The sequence below is a fragment of the Mus caroli genome, chromosome 8 (assembly GCF_900094665.2).
Source record: "Mus caroli chromosome 8, CAROLI_EIJ_v1.1, whole genome shotgun sequence".
Taxonomy (NCBI): Eukaryota; Metazoa; Chordata; class Mammalia; order Rodentia; family Muridae; genus Mus; species Mus caroli.
In genome coordinates this window covers 117,432,151-117,449,520 of record NC_034577.1, presented here as the reverse complement: position 1 = coordinate 117,449,520, position 17,370 = coordinate 117,432,151, and the positions used below count along the sequence as shown (strand labels likewise).

The 17,370-nt window shown below is 48.1% G+C and overlaps 1 protein-coding gene across 1 annotated transcript in view; it reads right to left on the bottom strand.

Annotated features, from left to right (window-relative positions):
• Window positions 1-17,370, bottom strand: part of Slc35f3 (solute carrier family 35 member F3) — a 243,123-nt gene that overhangs the window by 61,847 nt on the left and 163,906 nt on the right. The window contains exon 3 of the mRNA XM_021170429.2: window positions 12,102-12,423. Coding sequence (XP_021026088.1) covers window positions 12,102-12,423 — 322 coding nt within the window. The remainder of the gene's footprint in view (window positions 1-12,101; window positions 12,424-17,370) is intronic.

Genomic DNA, 17,370 nt, shown 5'->3' with positions numbered 1-17,370 from the left:
CATTTTGTCTTGACTGTTTCAGGCATGTCAAGAGCTTGACAGGACCTTGTTTTCTAGACAAATGGATCACCTCATGCTTTCATCTGTCTCTCAGCGGTGTTCTTGGATGACTTCACAGGGGATGGACACAATGCTTCTTCCACATCAGAGCTCGTCCATCCCGAAGCTCATTTCTGTTACAAATGCTTTCCCACGACAGTAGTATGAAATGACACCATACAATATGGGTCTTCCTGCCGGGTGCTCCACGCCAGCAGCATGGACCCTGCCATGTACTACACACCAGTAGCATGACTTTTCTGAACTGAACGACTGAGTTTCACACAAACATCAACACTACCACCATCATCATCTCCACCATCACCACCACCATCATTTTACTACCTGGGAAGAACAAGGATTAATTTGCTTGACTTTTGGGATTTATATATCATGTCCTGGAGAGGAGTAGGAAACCCCTCGATCAAGCACAGTGCAGGTTTTACACATGTATACTTTTCAGTTCGAGCACGTGATGCACAAGAACTGTGGCACCCAGGGAGCAGGCAATCCCAAGAGCAACCCTTTACAGTGGGCAGTAAGAGGCTCTGTCTTTCAGGAAAGAGTTGAGGTGTGGAGTGTAGAGAGACTCTCTTGTGCACTGTGTAAAAGCATTCACCTGTCAATAAAACAGCCTATGGCCAATCAGCTGAGGCAGGAAGTAGGAGGTGGGAGTTCCTGCAGTGAGTTGGGGGAGGGCAAGGAATTCTGGGAATGAGTTAGGCACATGGGAGATTTGTCCTGAACGCTGGAGGAGATGGACCCATGAACCTGAGAAGAAGGTAACCAGCCATGTGGAACTCATAGAATAAATGGAGACATTCACACAAACTCTGGAGGAGACAGTAATATAAAGCTGAGGAGAGGTAACCAGCCACATGTCAGGACACAGAGTAAAATAAGTGGGTAATTAAGTTATGAGCTAGTCAGGGAACAAGCTGAAGCTACTGGACTAAGCATTTGTCTCAGAGTTGACTTGACTGTTGTCTTAGGGTTTTACTGTTGTGAACAAACATGATGACCAAGGCAACTCTTATAAGGACAGCATTTAATTGGGGCTGGCTTACAGGGTTTGAGGTTCAGTCTTTTATCATCAAGATGGGAGCATGGCAGCATCTAGGCATGGAGGAACTGAGAGTTCTACTTCTTGTTCTGAAGGCAGACAGGAGAGAAGACTGACTTCCAGACAGCTAGGACAAGGGTATTAAAGCTCATGCCCACAGTGACACACCTACTCCAACAAGGCTACACCTCCTAATAGTGCCACTCCCTGGGCCAAGCACATACAAACCATCACAACTGTGCTTCCATAGCAAATGAAAGCAGCTGATTTCCATGCTGACCTATCCTATGGCAAGCCTATGTTCTTGCTCCTTAATACACAGTGTTCAGAACATGTGTTGTTTTGCACTGCCCAGGCACTGTCCCCAGGTTCCTGCCTATGAAGAAAGACTGCTTTTGACTGCCTTTTTCTTAGATTTATTTATGGAGAAGACTAGGGCTGTTGGGGAACAAGGGGTCCTGGCACTTTCTCTTTGAACACATTGATGATATTTTTGATAACAGGAACAAACTGGATCAGAGGTTTCTGCAAGTCCCTTTCTGGTTGTTCTAAGTCTCTTGGTAGACTCTTTTATGCTAAATTGAGACTTTAAGTTTCAGTTTGCCTATCAGTTGGTTCACCATCTTGACTAAACATAACAGAATGTTGAAAAATTCTTCAACATTAGCAGGTAACGTTGGGCAGGACCTTGGCCTCTCGGTTATGGCCTGTGAGTCTTTGTCTTTTATATGCCATACACAGGAATCTTCCTCATTATTTGGTATATGGTGCTGATAACTCATCAAAACCCATGGGAGTAAGGGTTCCCTCCTCTTGGGACCCAGCTGTGTGTGTGTGTACATGTAGGTGTGTGGTGTGCTATGTGTGTGTGTGTGTGTATGTACATTTGTGGCATGTGTGTGTATGTGTGTGTGTGTGTATGTATGTGTGCTTATGGTATATATGTGTGTGTGTATGTGTGCATGTGTGTAAGTATGGTGTGTGTATGTGTGTTTGCGACATATATATGTGTGTGTGTGTGTGTGTGTGTGTAAGAGAGAGAAAGAGAGAGAGAGTGAGTGTATGTGTGTGTGTGTGTGTGTGTACGTGTGCCTGTGTTATGTTTTGTTCTGTGACAGACTTCCTCACTGACCTGGACCAACTCAACAGGAAAGCTAGGCTGACTGGTTAGTGCTCCAGTTACCTGCTGCCTGTCTCTGCCTTCCCAGCACTGCGATTGAGAGTGCCCACTACACTCAGCTTTCTGCATGGATGCTGGGGATTTTACTCCCTTCCCCCAAAGCTAGTTTTCCTTGCTTCAAACCTGCTAGACTGACCTTGAAAATGTTCAGAGATCTTAATACTTATGTTAAAACATTAATAAGGCTCTACTTTAGCCAGGGATATCTTGACATACTCCCTGCCTCCAGATGTAAGTCCTCTAGTGCAGCATAGCAGTCACATAAACACCTTCATTCTTCCAAGCACACACCTTCACACAGACAGAGGTTCTGGGGCTGACCTGGGGCTGACCTTTTGACAAAACTCAAGCAACTGAGGCAACAGCTCAGTGGACAATACATGTAGGATTTGAAAGCACAAAAACAGTTGAAGTCTAAGTCAATCCCTGTTATCTGTTCAAGGATTAACTGAGACCCCAGAGAACAGATCAGCTGGTTTAGGGAGAGCAGGAGAGACTAGGAGCTGGTTCCTCAGCTCTGACTTGTCCCAGTGCAGCTAAGAAATGCTTCAGGAACTCACAGCCAGGAACTGTCTGGAGTACTTCCCTATGCCATATTACAGTGTAAACTCACAGCTGTTTACAGAGAGGTGTGGATGGGGGCAGATGCTGGATGGCACTCAGGGTGCTAAAACAGCAGTGTGATGTTGTATCTGCCTGGGGGTGACAGGGCATGTGGACCATCTCTTGCCTTTTGTTTTGAAGGTTTTCTATTTTTATTTTACGTGTGTAATTGTCCTTCTTATATTTATGTCTTCATACTAGGTGTGTGGAGTGCCCACAGAGGCCAGAAGAGGGCGTTGGATTCCTTGAAACAAGAGTTACAGATAGTTGTTAGCTGCCATGAGGGTGCTTGGAACTGGACCGAGGTCTTCTGGAAAATCAGTGTTCTTAACCTCTGAGCCATCTCTCCAGTCCTTCTGTCTTGTTTTTATAAAATAAATCCTTGAACAGTCTAAGCACCACCCTAAAACAGACACCCATGCAGCCACCCTGGGTCACTTCCTTCTTTGCTGACACAGGGGACCCGCTGCAGCTTTATTTCCAGACACAGAGCCACTGATCCTCAGTTGCCTATGTGCACATGCGTGTATACAGTACTAGGAGTGGCATTTTGCTTCGGCTAAAATGGCCTCTGGGTTTGAGAATGCTCCTTTGTAATCTTCATTGTCAACTACCAGGCTACAGACAGAACCCAGACCACAAATTGCGGTTTCCAAATCGTGTCCAAACCAGTTATGAAAACAAGCAACACCAACACACTGAAGTTTGTGACTTGATTCACCAAACCTTGAAGAGTTCATTTTGTCTCCACTCAGATACTAGGCCATTGACGGTTTGCTATCTATCCTGGGTGTAAAGTTCTCTGCTTCTGCAGCCGATCTGCTGCCGAGTTGCTCTGGGGCTGGAGGCTGCCCGTCTCTGGTTTAGCACCTCATGGTGAGAACAGTAGGAGGCAAGGTAAAGAAGTCTTTGCATGGCTCTGGGTTAAAGTCTTGGGGAGGAAAAGGGGAAGGAAGCCTGCCTCTGCCCTTTGTTCCCAGCACTTTCAGAGTGTGTATTCACAGGGTAAAAAGCTCACTATGAGTTTGCACCTAAATTCAGGTTATACACTGAATAAGAGTTTTATCACAGAGAGTGTCTACATGCATATCCACTAGGAGTAATTATCTGGTTAAACATTCATCATTTGTTACTAGCTTACAGGTTCATGGAAAGTTAAAGACTGTATAAGGTCTCCTTGAAGTTTTGTACAGATGAACCCAGTCAAAATCTACCTCCTGTTTTTGCACCTGTGGTTATGACCTTTGGTTAATGGTTTTTGTAACCTCTTAGAATGTGCCCTAAGTTTTAGAAGTCTGTTGCTATCTCAGAAGCAATTAAGTAGTTCTGTTATAAAGGGACTCGAATGTCTTTGTCTTCATTGCCATTCTGAAAAGATGGCGACCTTAGCATGCTAGATGTTTCTGCAGAATAAATACTGTTTTGGCATGATATCTGAGTCTGGGGTTTCCTTCAGCAATTTTCAAACCCTTACACCCTCGTGGAGTTTGCCTTCTTGAAGGAAATAAATGAGCATTGAGATTTGGTCTATTGCTATCTATTGTAATGCTAAGTGTGTGCCCCCAAAACCTGGTTATCTCACAGACAGAGTCCACATGTAACATGCTAAGTGACCCTGCCCCCAAGTTATTTCTGACTGGTAACTAAAGATGCCAACAGCCAATAGCTAGGCAGAAGGGACATAGGTAGGGTTTAGGTTTTGAGGGCTTGGGGTTGGAGAGGAACCATGAAGAGGAAGAAGGTGAAGAGAGAGGGAAGGAGAAGCCTCCATGGGTTGTGAGTCAAGAGAACATGGCCCTGAGGGTTGCCCGCTTGGAGTTAAGAGCAGCACAGTTGAAACACAGTAAGTAATAGCTCGGGGTTATCAATAAGAAGTAGATTCTAACAGCATAGAGGGTCAGTAGCTAACTAGCTTTTGTACTATTTAAGGCTTATTATAAATATAAAGGTTGCATGTGTCTTTCATCTGGGAACTTAAATAGCTAAGGTGTGGTGGAAACCTCAGGCCTGGATTTAAATAATTTCTACAACAAAAGAGTAAGGGAAGCACTCTCTCACTCCCTCACTTGGCGCCTAGTGCTGCAGAGAAAGATGGAGCCAGGAGGAGGTGGGAGGTCCCCTCAGGTGTGTGCTCCCCTCAGACTGGGAGTTTGCAGATCCTCCTGGCATGGAGTGCCTTGCTCCTCTGTTTCTAGGAGCAGTTGATAATGAACTGCTTTTGGGAATGATGGACTGTGTGGGCCTGGGGCTCAGAGTGAGCAAGGGGAGGGGAGGGAAGTCATCACTCAGCATGGGTATAGCACAGGACACAGGAGGTGAAGGGCGGTGCTGACTCCTGCTGTCTTGCTACACCTTAGTATTCACCACAGTGCCTGGAAAACCTGCTCTGAGACACCTGGGAAGAAGACTTATCTTCACCATGCTGCAGCTCAGCATCAGCAAACCCGGATGTAGAAATGATTTTCACCAACACAAGGGATTTTTTTTTTTTTCTTCTGAGTCTGAAAAGGAAGCTGGACATTCCCAGCAGGAGCCTGGCTCTAGGTTTACATCCCTCTTATTTGCTGTCGTCCAGGGATTGAGCACACGCCCCTCCCCCACCAGAGAGACACCGGACACTCATCCCACCTCCAGTGTGAAACTCCAGCATATGCAGCTAATGGCTACATAAGTGGCTCCAGGAATCCTCCTTCCAACAATGGCTCCAACGCTATCCGTCTTCTGCTCAAATCCTTGAAGTTCCTGTTCTGGAGACTTAAGCCCTAGGGCAGGGTGTGAGGTGGGGGTGGGGGAGTGTGCTGGGGAGATGGCTCAGTGGTTAAGAGCACTGACTGCTCTTCCAAAGGTCCTGAGTTCAATTCCCAACAACCACATTTTGGCTCACAACCATCTGTAATGGGATTTGATGTGCTCTTCTGGTGTGTCTGAAGACAGCAACAGTGTGTTTGTATATATAAAACAAATAAGTAAGTGCTTAAGCACGGGGACCTACAAGAACCCACAACAATGATAGTAGAGACAGACAGATTCCCTGGGGCTTCTGGAAGCAGCCTAACTTAATCAATGAGTCCCTGGCCCATGAAGAACTCCATCCCAAAGCAAAAAGGCAAAGTTGATGCATCTGAGGCCTGAGGTTGACCTCTAGCCTCCACACACGTGTCCACATGTACCCTCACACACACAGACACGCTCATGCATACATGCAAAGGACAGAGCCCCAGTTCGTCCTTGTTCTAAGACCCACTCTGCCTGTCCTAGCAGCCACGATACAAGCCCTTGTCTGCCTCAGGTGACATCTGCCCCCACCCCCCTCATGCTCCATTCTGGTTTTCTGTGGGCTTCGTTCCCCCTCTATGAGGTCTTTAGAGGGAGGGAAACATCTGTGTCATCCACATCTGCCCACATGTCCCGGAGAGGCAGACATTAAGGAGGTGTTTGCTGAGCTAACCTGGCCTGCAGCCCGCCTCCATCACACTCTCCAGGAGTGGTTTTAAAACCTGCAACCTGGTTGTCACTGCGGTAGCTCTGGGAGTCACGCCAGCTCTGAACCTCTTCTGCACAGAGCAGGGGCTCCCTGGGATCTGCTCTCACCCACACACCTCTGCTTCCCAGGATCCGAGCTCTCCATCTGTTTACAACGTTCCATACCTCCCTCAGCATCCAGAAACCATCTGTTTGTCCAGCCTCACTGCCTCTTGGCTTCTCCCCTGTGTGCCGGGCCATGCACCCCTGAGCCTCTTCTTCCTGCCCCCACCCCGCCATGCACCTCCTCTCTTGCTCCCTCCATAGACTTTAAACTCTGAGAAGAAAGTCTCTCTGATCACAGCTTCTCAGTGTCTCTCCTTGATACACAAGAGCCATTTTCAGACTGGACCACCTAATATCTAGTTGCAAACCCGGAAATTTGCCTCTGCAAGGTTGACAACACTCCTATAACAATCTGTGTAGGGAGGTGAATATGCACTCAGCCCTTGCAGGTTGGAGACACAGGATCTGAGATGGCCCTTGTCTCTGAGTGCTGTTCTATGCCTGAGGAAGACAAACAGCCAGCGTTTGGAAACCCAGGACTACAAAAGCTAAGGGGAGCTGCTACCACCTCTCTGTCTCTTCCCTCTTTCCCCATAAGGAGGCCTTGGCTGTGTTTGCTTTTGAAAGCAGGTCACTATGGCTAGGAGTTTCTGGAACGCCCCCTGACAGGGCTGCAAAGGCTCCATCTGTTCTATTTTGGATTCTGCTGATACTCCTGGGTCTGAGATACCATCTTCCTGTTCCAGGGTCAGAGGGGCTGGTAGGGCATCTCCTCACACTCCCCTCAGCAATGTCTCAGCCTTCCATCCCACAGTGGCACCTACCCAGGGCACAGCTGCCTGGGATCGTGGTCACCAGCACCTTTCAGTTGCCCATTGGCTGAAGACTTGTAGTGGGTTTGGTCTAATGCTGCTTATATTATGGTAATTTGGGTCCCCAAAACTGTTTGCATGTCTGCATGTTTTACAACATTGAGAGACCCTGTCCCCAGTTGGCTCTGATTGGCAAATAAAGATGCCCACAGCCAATGGCTGGGCAGGGCAGACACAGCCAGGACTTTTAGGATTCCTGGGCTGGGGACAGAGAGAAAGGAGATGATGAAGATCTGCCATGCTGGGAAGAGAGGAGAGTCACCATTTAGGACAGAGAGTGGCCCTGAAGAGGGCTGCCTGACCAGGTTCAGGGCAGCAATGATGATATATAGAATTTAATAAGTAATAACTCAGGGATATTGGAGGGAGGTGGATTAGCCAGGTGGAGGTTAGGGAGTGTCCCAATCATTGAGCTATTTTAGGCACATCAAAATATAAAGTCTTTCCCCCCACCCCGTGTGTGTGTGTGTGTGTGTGTGTGTGTGTGTGTGTGTGTTTCATTCAGGAACCCAGAACACTGGGGGCATGGGTAGCAAGAAACACTGCCAGTGCCAGGATCAATCTGAGTACTTAATTGGGTATGGCTACAAAGTCTTCCCTGAGTTCTGGCCATGCTGCTTCCTCCATGCAGCCTGTGACTATCTGCTGGGACATCCCAGCTGTCAGTGAGAAGCAGAGAACCCTCAGCTGGAACACATGTCACCTGGGGATAGAGAGGGTTCACTGGGAGACCCAAGGCAAGAGCAGAAATCCCAATAGAAGTGGGCTGAGACTTGCCCACTTCTATTTCCTGATGCCTATCTCTGAGTGTGAGATACCTGGCCAATGCTCTAGCATAATAATGTCTGAAACCTCCAGGGCTGGGAACTCATTTCTCCAAAATGAACACCCTCATGGTGCTGTGGTGTTCCGCTCTCCCATAGTGCACAAGGCACAGGCTACCTCATTCGCTGGAGCCCTCAGTAGAATCTCTTTCCTGAAGTCCATGCACTGAGCTGCAGACAGCAGGGCTCTGGCATGTGTAAGCATCCGTTTATTAACAGCCTAGCTCTGAGAGTGTAACACATCCAGGGAGCCTTCCCTTGCATGTGGAGCAGAATCAGAGCTCAGATATTGAAATATTCATCTGTTCCATGTGGCCAAGTAACTCCTGAACCCGCTATTTAAGTCAGGCTCAGTAGCATTTACATGGGGGTACACATGTGTCTGAGTATGTATATGGAAACCAGAGATAGACACTGGGGTGTCTTCCTCCGTCTTATAATTTCACATGCTCAGGCATGGTCTCTCACTGAGGCCTGCGCTTGCCAACTTGCTCTAGGGATTCCCCATCTCTGCCTCTAGAATACTGGGGTTGCATGTGGGTTTCCATGGCTACCTTGCTTTGACATGGACCCAGTTACTGGCTGAGCCACCTCCCAACCCTGGATCAGAAGCATTTTAGAAAGCTGGAAGCTGAGACTAGGCAACCCCAGGGCTTTGACAGTCACCATGCAGCCACAGGCAAGCAGCAGATGGCTTCCTAAACATGGCTTAGGACAGCAACTTTCAGTCCACCCAGACCCACTGTCACAAGGACCCAGTGACTTAGCTCTCTGCTCAATGCTAGGTGCTACATACCTGCTTCTCTTTAGTGGCTCCCCATCCCCCCAGATTTTGCTCAGGAGTGAGCAGTTTAGTGTTCCCTGGAATCCCCAGAGGAGCTGCTTCACTATCCAGCTTTTTTCTCGAGGCCACAGGTCTCTGCTTGGCTCCTGTTCCCTTGGTTCTCTGCTAATGCTCTCTGCCAAGACACCCATCTCGGCGTCAGCTAAAGCTTCCTCTAGCATCAATTTTGATTAAAGGACAAAGATGAAAGATGTGACTTTAGTTCTTTTCCACTTTGTGCATCCCAGACTGTTTAAAATCCTCCCTCATCTGCGCGTGACAGCGGTGACTTCCTCAGACTCTTCTGGCTATGGAGGCTACACTTCACCCCTGTAGTGCATTCATGCTTCTCTGGATACCTTGAGCATCTCCATCTAGCCATAGAACTTCTACAACCCATGCTAAGAAAAGACCACATTTAGAAGTAGGGATAATCTTCAAACTAGAAATTGGGCAAGGTATAAATTGGCTTTGTCTTCCAGTCTCCCCCTCCTCCCCATTGTTCTCAGACAACTTGGCAGTGAGCTGAATTCTTTTTGTAAAACTTTTAAGTTTTTATTATATATATATGTTTGTATCTTTGTGTGTGTGTTTGTGTGCACATGTGTGTGCTGGTACCCACAGAGGCCAAAAGAGGGCTCTGGATTCACTGGATCTGAAGTTACAGGCAGTTGTGAGCTGCCCAGAGCAGGGGCTGGGAACCAAACTCCAGTCCTCTGTAAGAGAAGCAAGCACCTTTAGCTACTCACCCACTGTGGTGGTTTGCATATGATTGGCCCAGGGAGTGGCACTATTAGGGGGTGTGGCCTTGTTGGAGTAGGTCTGTCACTGTGACCCTACCCCTAGCTGCCTGGAAGGCAGTATTCTGCTAGCAGCCTTCAAATGAAGGCGCAGAACTCTCAGCTCCTCCTGCACCATGCCTGCCTGGATGCTGCCACACTCCCACTTGATGATAATGGACTGAACCTCTGAACCTGTAAGCCAGTCCCAATTAAATGTTGTCCTTTATAAGACTTGCTTTGGTCATGGTGTCTGTTCACAGCAGTAAAACCCTAACAAAGACACCCATGTCTCCATTTTCTTTATTGTGTGTGAAGGCAGCATGGGGGTGGGGTGGGGCTTGTGCGTGCATATCATGCCATACAGGTGGATATCAGAGGACAACTCCGAGGGGGTCAGTGCCTCTCTCCACCACAGGAGCCCTGGGAATAGAACTCAGGTTGTCAGGCTTAGGGCAAATGCCTTAGCCTGCTGAGCCATCTCTCCAGCCCACTTTCTAGACCTTCCCTGGATGTTTGCACAGGAAGCCAGTAGACTGGAGCCCAGGCATTGGTGCTTTTCTCTATATGACTAATCTTTCTATGTAGTCTTTCATCTTGCTTACTCTGACCTTGCCACCACCTTGAGTTGGACACCACGTGTGTGTTTTTCAGCCCAACAGTTTAAGGTGTGCTAGGCTGTCCCTGCTCCCAAGTGTCAGCAGTCATCCTTGTCCCCAGATGGACTGTCCCCACTGCCTGTGTTTAGGACAGTGCTGTGCTATCTTTGAGGCTCAGGGACTCTCTCTCTGTGTGCATGGTTGATGGGAACCGGAGGGAACATTTGTCTTGTCTCCTAATTACAGGCTGATACACTCAGGACCACTTAACTATCAAATGCATCCTTTCCTGGATGTCTGCTTTTCTCCATGACTCAGGACATTATTTCCTTCTTGCCTGTGGGGATTTCTTGGGCCCCGCTCACAGTTCCTAAATCTATTTGCTTCCTGTCTTGGCTGCTGTTCAGAAGTGCTTGCTGCATTAAGTATCTCCCCAGCCAGTTCTGGCTGGCTCAGGAGCTGTTGCCTTAAGTCAGCATGGAAGAAGACTCTATGGCCTCTGGGTTCTTGTCCCTACAGGAGGCTGGCCATGGAGCTCTGTGCAAATACCATCAGCTCCCCCTCCTCTCAAATGTGTGTCCTGTGTTACAAGTAGATTTTTAAAGGATCCCAGCTCTAACTGTGTGAGGACACAAACGCATATTCCTCAGATAAAATCTGGTTCCAGTAAAGGCTGCCATCATTGTCCAACTTCTTTTCTCCCTGGTCCCAGTGATGTTCTTCCTTATCTGTGGCAACTTCAGACAGTAGGCTGTGCTATCCCATGGGCTGGTGGTCCTGGGTGCTGTAAGAAAGCAAGCTGAGCAAGCCATGAAGAGCAAGCCAGTAAGCAGCACCCTCCATGGCCTCTGCAACAGCTCCTGCCTCCAGGTTCCTGCCTTGAGCTTCTGCCTGGATTTTAGCAAGAAAGGAGTGCTAAAGACACTTAAGACAAATACATTGTTTCCTTTCTCTCGCTAGGTTGTTTTCGGTTAGTGTTTATCACAGCAACAGAGGCCACCTAGGACAGCAACCTTAAGGGGGATGTGTAATGGATGGGTGGGTATGGTTGGAGGAAGGTGGTGAGAACACAAAGGAATAGCTATGACGTGTAGCTTTTGTTCAACCTCAGGGACTGATGACAAGCAGTTTTCTGTGGTCAATAGTGTCACCCCAGCCAACAGTCTTTCTTGGGTGTTTCAGGCAAGACAGATTAAGTCAGTCCTTGGACACAGCCTATGTTGGACACAAAGCAACTAAGTGCGTGATATTATGAAACCCTGTGGGTCACACCAGTGGTTCTCAGGAAGGTCTCAGGGAAGGTGCTGCACGGTGAGGTTTGGGTCATCATTTCGTGGGAGATGATATGATTCATTAACTATGTACCCTGCCTTGTTGTCATTCTGCCATTCACACAAGGGAGGACACCATGAACACCTGGTTCCCAGCACTTCTGCCCTTGACCTCAGCATGCCTCCACTCCCCTTGCCAGAGTGAGGGTTCTGCTTCCATTTCTATGTCTCTGAGACCTATCATGGCCATTTCTAGCAGATGTTGCCTGTTCCCTATTGCATAGAAACGGGCTGCTGTGGGGAGGGGTGGAGGTGAAGACTGGAGGCTTTATCATCAAAGGCAGAAAGAATTCTGACCTTGACTTCAGGACAGAGCAGGTGCATTTTGTGCATATTGTGGTGTCTCACCCTTGATCCCTCCCTCAGCCCACCAGCGCTGACCTCCAGGGTCAACTCAGCTGCCTGGCACTTGGGGAACGGCCCCCAGGTGGGTGATCGGCGGTCTAGGAGTCCCTACCTGTATCTCTGTTTCACAGACTGCTTCTCTGTGGATTTGCACACATGTCCTGCGTAGTACAATGGGAAGAACAGAAAGTTCCAGTTGGTGGCAAACCACGTCAGGGTGAATGGTGCGTCGAAGGTCTTGAAAGTCAGCCTGGCGAGCTGCGTGGAGCCGGCCCAGGAGGCGCACACGCAGAACACGACAGCCACGCCCCAGAAGACCTTCCTGAGCCGCTCCTGAGAACATGTCCAGTTGTGCCGGCTTGTCCTCCCACCAGCCTCTGTCCCAGCTGGCGCCTGGGCCTCTGCAGGGCCCGGGGGCTCCCGGGGGCGCTCCTCCCCTGAAGAAGAGAAGGGGTGTTAGCTGGGTCTTCCACAGTTGGATCCCTGGCAACCATTCGGGGGCAGGCAGGTGGGATGCTGGGTAATGCTCTGAACTACAGCTGGAAGATGTGTGCTAGGTTTCCTAACCGAAAGGCCACTGGAGCATAGGGAGTGATTCCCCAGGTCAGGCTCTGTCTGCATCCTTTAACACTGCCCTGGGGAACTTTATGAATGGCAAACGTTTGGGCTCCAGACCCAGATCCTTGGACTGCACCTGATCTGCATGGAGAGTTTGAGGAACATATTTCCATAACAGATGGAGAAGCTGAAACACCAGGTCTCATATGTCCCAGGATGCCACCAAACTTGCTATGAAGTTGAAGATGACCTTGAACTTCTGATGTCTCTACTTGTTCCTCCCTGGGTCTAGGATGACAGCTGTGTGCCACCACATCCAGTTAATGAAATAGCAGGGGTTGAACCCAGGGCTTCACGCATGCTAGGCAAGTGCTCACTAACTGAGCTACATCCCCAGCCTGACATATTTATTTGTGGTGTCAGGAATGCAAACCCAAGGCCTTGTAATGCTAGGTAAGTTCCTAACCCTTAGCCATAACCCCAGCTCTTGCCACCACTTTGAATGTTGAAGCAGCCTCTTACTAACTTATCCAGGCTGGCCATGGATTTACCATAGCTCAGGCTGGTCTTGACCTTAAGATCCTCCTGTCTCAGCTTTCTCAGTATTAGGATAACATGTGCCAACCACCAGGTCTGGCTTTTCACTTCACCTATGTCAGCTCACATGTGTTTATATGTTACTGGGTTACTATAGGGCCTAGGGATTCATCATGGAGGGGGTGAAGAACTTTGATGTCTAGATGGTCCTTGATGGATGTTCCTTTCTGCCTGGCTCTGAAAAGCAGAGGAGTCTCCTCTTATCTGCATATCACACCCAAAGAACCATTCTTTCTCCTTCCATCCCCTCTACCCAGCTTCCTGCAGATAGCCTCCAGCCTCACCTTCAAGTTTTCCCTCAAAGCCCCAAGCTCTGGACAGCAAATGTGTCAGAGGCCATAGACACAGCAAGCCATGTCACTTGAAGATGTCAGGCTGTAGCCCACAACTGGGCAGCACCAGCCCGTGTCCTCCAAGACCCTGAGAAGGCAAGAGAGCTGCTGTCCTGTGAGCTACATATAGAGCTTTCCTTTCATAGTGTCTCCCCAGTACTTGGCTGAATGGAGAAACATATTTGCCTGGAGGCCCTTGTCATAACAGGGGTGCAGGATATGGGCACCAAACATACTGGGCTTAACATACTCTCTGTATTTTGATAAACCCCCAACAGTCATTTAAACAGTTTAAACTGAATGAAAGTTTGCATGCTTTCTGAAACATACTTCTATGGGGCAAATCCCAACTCAAGGTGGTAACTAAGTAAGACCATGGCTAGCCAAAGCCAGTCTCTCTTGTGTTGTAATGATACACAGCTTGGACTGGGATGCAGCTCAGTTGGAATACAGGCATGCACAAGGCTCTGGGTACCATCTTCAACACTGCATAAACTGAACTGTGGTGGTGCACACCTCTGATACCAGCACTTGGGGGCACTTGGGAGCACTTGGAAGGCGGGAGGAGCAGAAGCTCATTCTCGGCTGCACAGTGAATCTGAAGCCAAGCCGGGATGGATATATATCCTCAGGTTTCTGTCATGTCCATTTCTAAGTGAGAAGACCCCCGGGAAACCACAGCCATGACTCCCTAATCAAGCTTCCATGTGGCCCTGCAAGCGCCTTAGGGTCTAGAGAGAGACAAGAACAGGCCTGGCTTCTTGCTTTAGGCCCTCCTACCAGTGTTTCCTGACTTGAATTACAGTGAATTTTCAAAACTCAGAGTGAATTCACTTCCAGCAGAAGTGTGACAGATTTAATTTCCACCGACTACCTACCTGTCAGACTTGCCCAGCCCTGCAGCCCTGCGCTGCCTGGATGCTCAGAGTATCTCTGTCTCTGCTATGAGCTCATATTTTAAAAAGTGATAGAAATAAAAACAACATCTGTTTAGGAATAAAACACAGGTTCATGGTGAGACTATGGGGATTCACTGAGGATCCTAGGGTCCTTCTTCAGCTAGGGTTTTTATTAATGAAAGTGCAGAGGTCATGTTTGATTGGATCCGGATAAACCCAGGGCACAGGAGAGGCACACCATGTGTGTCCTCTGTGAGGAAGTTTTCATGGAGGGTTAAGTGAAGAAGGAAACCCACCCTGAGTGGGTGGCACCACTCCATGGGTTGGGGTCTTGGGCTGAGTGAAAGAGGTAACAAAGGAAAGCTGGTTGCAAGCTGTGTCACACCTCTGCCACTGTACCTTTCCTACTGTGGTGGCCTGTATCCCCAAACTGAGAGCTAAAATAGATCCTCCTTCCTTAAGTTGCTTCTTGACAGTGTCCAGCAACAATGAGAAAGGTAGTCAATATGGTGTGGTGAGCTTGCCAAGGGGACCAGACAGTGATACTGAGAAGCTCTGTGAACAGACAGAATGACACCAAATCACACGACTTTGTGTGTGTGTGTGTGTGTGTGTGTGAGCACGTGTGTACATGTGCCTATGCACATGTGTGAGCACTGTGTATGTGCATGCGTGTGTGAACAAATATGTGTATGTGCATGCATATGTGTATGTGTGTGCACATGTGTGTGAGAATATGTGTATGTACTTGTATGAGTGCATATGAGTATGTGTGTGTGTATGTGTGTGTGTGTGTGTGTGTGAGCACGTGTGTACATGTGCATATGCACATGTGTGAGCACTGTGTATGTGCATGCGTGTGTGAACGAATATGTGTATGTGCATGTGTATGCATATGTGTATGTGTGTGCACATGTGTGTGAGAATATGTGTATGTACTTGTATGAGTGCATATGAGTATGTGTGTGTGTATGTGAACATGTATGCAGAAGCCAGAGGTTGACATGAGTATCTTCCTCAATTATTCTCCACTTTAGTTTTCAGTTTTCACTTTAGTCTCTTACTGAACTTGGAGTTCACTGACTCAGTGAGGCTGGCTGACACGCAAGGCCTAGGAATCCTCCTGCCTCTGTCTCCTCAACACTGGGCTGGCAGGTGTAGGAGACTGTGTCTGCCTTTGTTTTAGCTCCCCATCCTTCCACCTGGTGCCACCCCCCATGTTCTATGCTGCTAACTCTGGACGGAGCTACTCTCCTGCTCTGCAGTCTCTCCAAATCCTGCTCACCAAGGGAGCATTACCAACAACAAATGAAATGAAGACACTCAACAACAACCCAGTGCGATAGACTCTAAAAACAATAACACTGAGTTAGGAATGTGTTCTCCCAAGGGTAACGTAGGCATCGGCATGCTAGCTAAATGGCTCTGCTGCTGTGCAAGTCTAGAGGATGCTGAAGAGACACGTTGTGGGGATATTCAAGGTTCGTGGGCAATGTGAGTCACCATGCTGGTCAGAGATGTGACACTTGTGTTGGGGACTAGGGTGTCCTGGAACACACTTTGGGCAACACAGACCTACACCCATAAAGAGCGATAGACAAGGTAGCACCTCATCTCATTGGCTTGAGCCTTGATATCCTGATTATGTTAATTCCCTCACTGTGCATGTGTGTGTATGTGTGTATGCTATGTGCACATGTGTGTATGAGAGTTCTGTGTGTGTGTGTGCCTGTGTGCTCCTGTGTATTGAGGCTGGAAGTCAACTTTGAGTGACATTTCTCAGACGTGACTTATCTTGTTTCTGAGACAGAGTCTCTCAGTGGTCTGGAGTTCACTAATTATGTTAGGCTGACTGGTCAGTGAGGCCCAGGGATCTGAGTGACTCTGACTGTTGGGATTACAAGTGTGTGCCATCATGCCTATTTACTTATTCTTATTTTAGTTTTTACATACATATTTGTGTGTGCTATGTGCACATGTGTATATGAGAGTTCTCCTGTGTATGTGCATCTGCGTATGTATGTTTGTATGTATATGTGTGTATGTGTGCATGCTCTGTGCACATGTGTGTATGCATGTGTGCATGTGTGCATGTGTGCAGAGGCTCAACAATGACTCTGTGTGTCTTTCTTGACTGTACTCCACCTGGTATATTGGATGGGATCTCTCACTGAGCCTGGAGCTCACTCATTCTGCTGGTCTGTCTAGCCAGCTTGCTCTGACAATTTCCTGTCTCTGTTTCCTGTTGGGGGACTGCCATACCCACCCAACTTTTATGTGGGTCCTGGGGATCTGAACTCTGGTCCATATATTTGCATGGCGAGTCCTTCACCCACTGAACCATCTCCCCAGCCCCCACTTTTTTTTTTAACACAGGGATTAAAATCAGGTCCTCATGCTTGTGTGACAAGTGCCTTGCCAACTGATGTGTCTTCCCAGCTCCTACACAACTTACTCCTAACACTTTCTACCACAGTGAATAAAAAATAAAGTGTCTATTATTATGTGTCAAAATGCCAAGAAGTGGAAGGGAAAGCAATCTGTGGTCACCACAGCACCAGAACTGCCACTGCCCACACATGGCTGAGTTTCCTGCAGACTTTTGTCTGAGCAGTACACTGGGGTCTCTTGAGGCCTGTGCCTCTACTATCCACGGACACATCCACAGGCAGACATGAGACTGCATCATGTTTCTATCCTGTACTTAACCAAACATACCACAGCATGGACTTTCTCCCTGTTCACAGGGTTATGTCTCACATCCTATGAGCAGGTCAATCAATCATCAGGGAGCCAGTGAGAAGCACTGAGGCTCAGTCCAGAGCACTGGGTGGTTTGTGACCAGGTACAAAGCACCATCCCTGTACCTGAGGAACTCAGAGTGACAATTACAGAACACACATGTGCACAATGGATTGCAGAACATACATGTGCACAATGGATTATAGAACACACATGTGCACAACAGATTACAGAACACACAGGTGCACAATGGATT